The 2,945-nt window shown below is 35.7% G+C and overlaps 1 protein-coding gene across 1 annotated transcript in view; it reads left to right on the top strand.

Annotated features, from left to right (window-relative positions):
• Positions 1–2,945, top strand: part of LOC108687413 — an 80,940-nt gene that overhangs the window by 41,230 nt on the left and 36,765 nt on the right. The window contains 3 exon segments of the mRNA XM_018193167.1: positions 37–342; positions 674–1,010; positions 2,398–2,702. Of these exon segments, the coding sequence (XP_018048656.1) occupies positions 37–342; positions 674–1,010; positions 2,398–2,702 (948 nt within the window).

Here is a 2,945-nt window from a genome sequence, read left to right on the forward strand (position 1 = left end):
ATTGTCGTTTCTGATAACTATTATTCGCATTTGCAGATACCATTAAACAGCCTTGTATACCTTCGCCTTGTGGACCAAACAGCATCTGCAAAGTTGTGAATGATCATGCTGTATGTTCGTGTCAACCTGGTTTAATTGGCAGTCCACCCACCTGCAAACCAGAATGCGTTATTAGCGCTGACTGTCCATTGACACAAGCGTGTCTAAATAATAAATGCCAAGATCCATGTCCAGGCACGTGTGGACAGAATACGAACTGTCAAGTGGTTAATCATAATCCAATATGTAGCTGCTCTGAATCTTATACAGGCGATCCCTTCACAATATGTTATCCGCAACCAAGTAAGTTATTTAGATTAGATATTACAGTATTAATAAATTTATTTTATAATTGGATCAATTGCAATTGATGATTATAAAAAATATCTTAAAAGTTTCTAAACATTGCTAGTATGGCTCTGAAATTATTAACGAGATATCTTATATATTTTCCATTAATTTTTTATCTTTATAAATTGTTAATGGCGTAAATTATTAAAAGAAACCTATGCTTTCTCGTTGCTTAAAAATAATTTAGTTTTTGAATTTTATGCATATATATCTTTTGGATAATCAAATTATATTTTAATTATTCTAGCATTAAATTTTTTCATTTAAACATATTTCTTTATAGAAACACCACCTGCACTAATGAATCCGTGTCTACCATCGCCTTGCGGTCCTAACGCAGAGTGTCAAGTGAGGGGTGATAATCCTGCGTGCTCGTGTATCGAAAATTATGTTGGTTTGCCACCCAATTGTCGACCGGAGTGCACAATTAATCCTGAGTGTCCGCCGCAGTTAGCTTGTATGCAACAAAAGTGTCGCGATCCGTGTGTCGGTTTGTGCGGTCCGAACGCTCAGTGCTCGGTAGTGAATCACCACGCGATTTGTACGTGCATCAACGGATACACCGGAAATCCATTCAGCGCCTGTGAACAAGTACCCGAAGGTGAGTACACAACTGTTATGTTTTATTTCTTCTTGTTACAATCCCTTCCGCAAATGTCGCCATTTGCATGCAGGCGCGGCAGGTAAGTGCTTCTATAATATGACTAATGATAATAATAAGTCAAGATGGTAGCTCAAGCGTTTTTGTTTCTTATCAAATAATATCGATGCTCAAAGTTATAATGATTTAAAATTTTGCATTTGTTGAAATATTTCTCAAGAGATTGCTTAAGTATTATTTATTATATAGTATGATCAACTGTTTAGAAGATCAGCTGAAGTTTGAAAAACTGTTTGATAATCATCACTATTCCGTTATCGTCAGATATGTGATATTATATAGTTTTAGAAGTCAGACTGAAACTTGTCGTGTCTTAACCATACATAACGTTAATGTGAGAATATATTTGTGCGACAGTAGCACATAATCACAAAGAAATCTCTAATAGGAGGTGATAATAAAGCACATGTGTTAGGTGGTGGGGGCCTATAGATATTAGGCTCGTAATTGTACTTATTCCTGATTAAAATCAATAACATAAGATTATATATACGTGTCCCGAATCCCTACAATTAACAGAAAAATAATGTAGCACGCAATCATTTCCCATGCCTGAGCGTACTGACCCAGAAATCTAATGCAGGAAAAAACAATAATGATAGATAGTCACAAAATTGGTGACGGGGCCTATACTCAATAGGCTCTTGGCTGCACATACCCTTATTTGACACTGAATAACTAAGCGAATCTCTAATCCCTGCGATTAATTGTTGAAATGTTATTTGCACGCACTGACCTGTTAAAACGAATCCGTTAAAGACCCACTCACATGTAAGAGCACTCTGACCTTTGACATATGCTGTGGACCACCCAATAATCATGCTGCACATATCATTCTCGAATAGATCAATAATGCAAAAAGTGTTACTGCAAAGAGCGCAACTCCTACAAAAGTTTTAACAAATTCTAATGAAACACACTACAATATAGATCCCAAAATAAGATAGTCGTCCCGTCCTTAAAGAAATAATATGTTACCAATCGTGTCTCGCACTTTGTAATTAACTCGATTAATTAATTCGATAAAAAATCGAACACGCTTATGATGAAACAATTGCTAGAAAACATTGCCCACTAAAAACTGATAACTCTTCGAGTTATTATATATATATATATATTCGTCAACTGATGATAACCCAGCATTAAACATGCAAAGCTATTACGTCGCACTACCATATGAGGCTTATTGCTTATTAGGAATTCGCAATGCGAAAATGCGAATGCGAAAAAAATCATTGAAAGTCAAAAAATTCCTCAGCCTAGCATCAGCTTTTGGAGAAAAATGCTGCATGTGTTCAAGTTTAAATAAAATTTCTTTTTATAATAGATGCACCCCTAGACATTAGAAAACCATGTGAGCCTTCCCCTTGTGGCATCAATGCCGTCTGCCGTGAGAACAATGGCGTTGGCTCGTGCACCTGTCTGCCGGACTACCTAGGTGACCCTTACCAAGAATGCAGACCCGAGTGCACGCAAAATTCTGACTGTTTAACAAGAATGGCGTGCATGAACTTGAAATGCAGAGACCCTTGTCCAGGAACATGTGGAGTGAATGCTCAATGTCAATCGGTTAATCATCTGCCGATTTGTATTTGCATTCCCGGCTATACCGGCAATCCTTTTACGCTCTGTTCCCCAATAGTTGAAATCCGTAAGATTTATTTCCATATTAAATATTTTATTTATTGTATTTAAAAAATTTTGATTTCCAATGTGTATGCAGCTGCGTACATATCACAGAATGTTTACACACACACACACACACAAAATGTAGAATTATAGAAACATATTTCACTTAAAAGTTACATTTTAGATTCATTGAGAGAAAATTTAATTATTTATTATTATTTATTTAAAATATATAATCTAACTAAAAAAAATTATTTATCTCAGA

The sequence above is a fragment of the Atta colombica genome, unplaced genomic scaffold (genome assembly GCF_001594045.1).
Source record: "Atta colombica isolate Treedump-2 unplaced genomic scaffold, Acol1.0 scaffold207, whole genome shotgun sequence".
Lineage (NCBI taxonomy): Eukaryota > Metazoa > Arthropoda > Insecta > Hymenoptera > Formicidae > Atta > Atta colombica.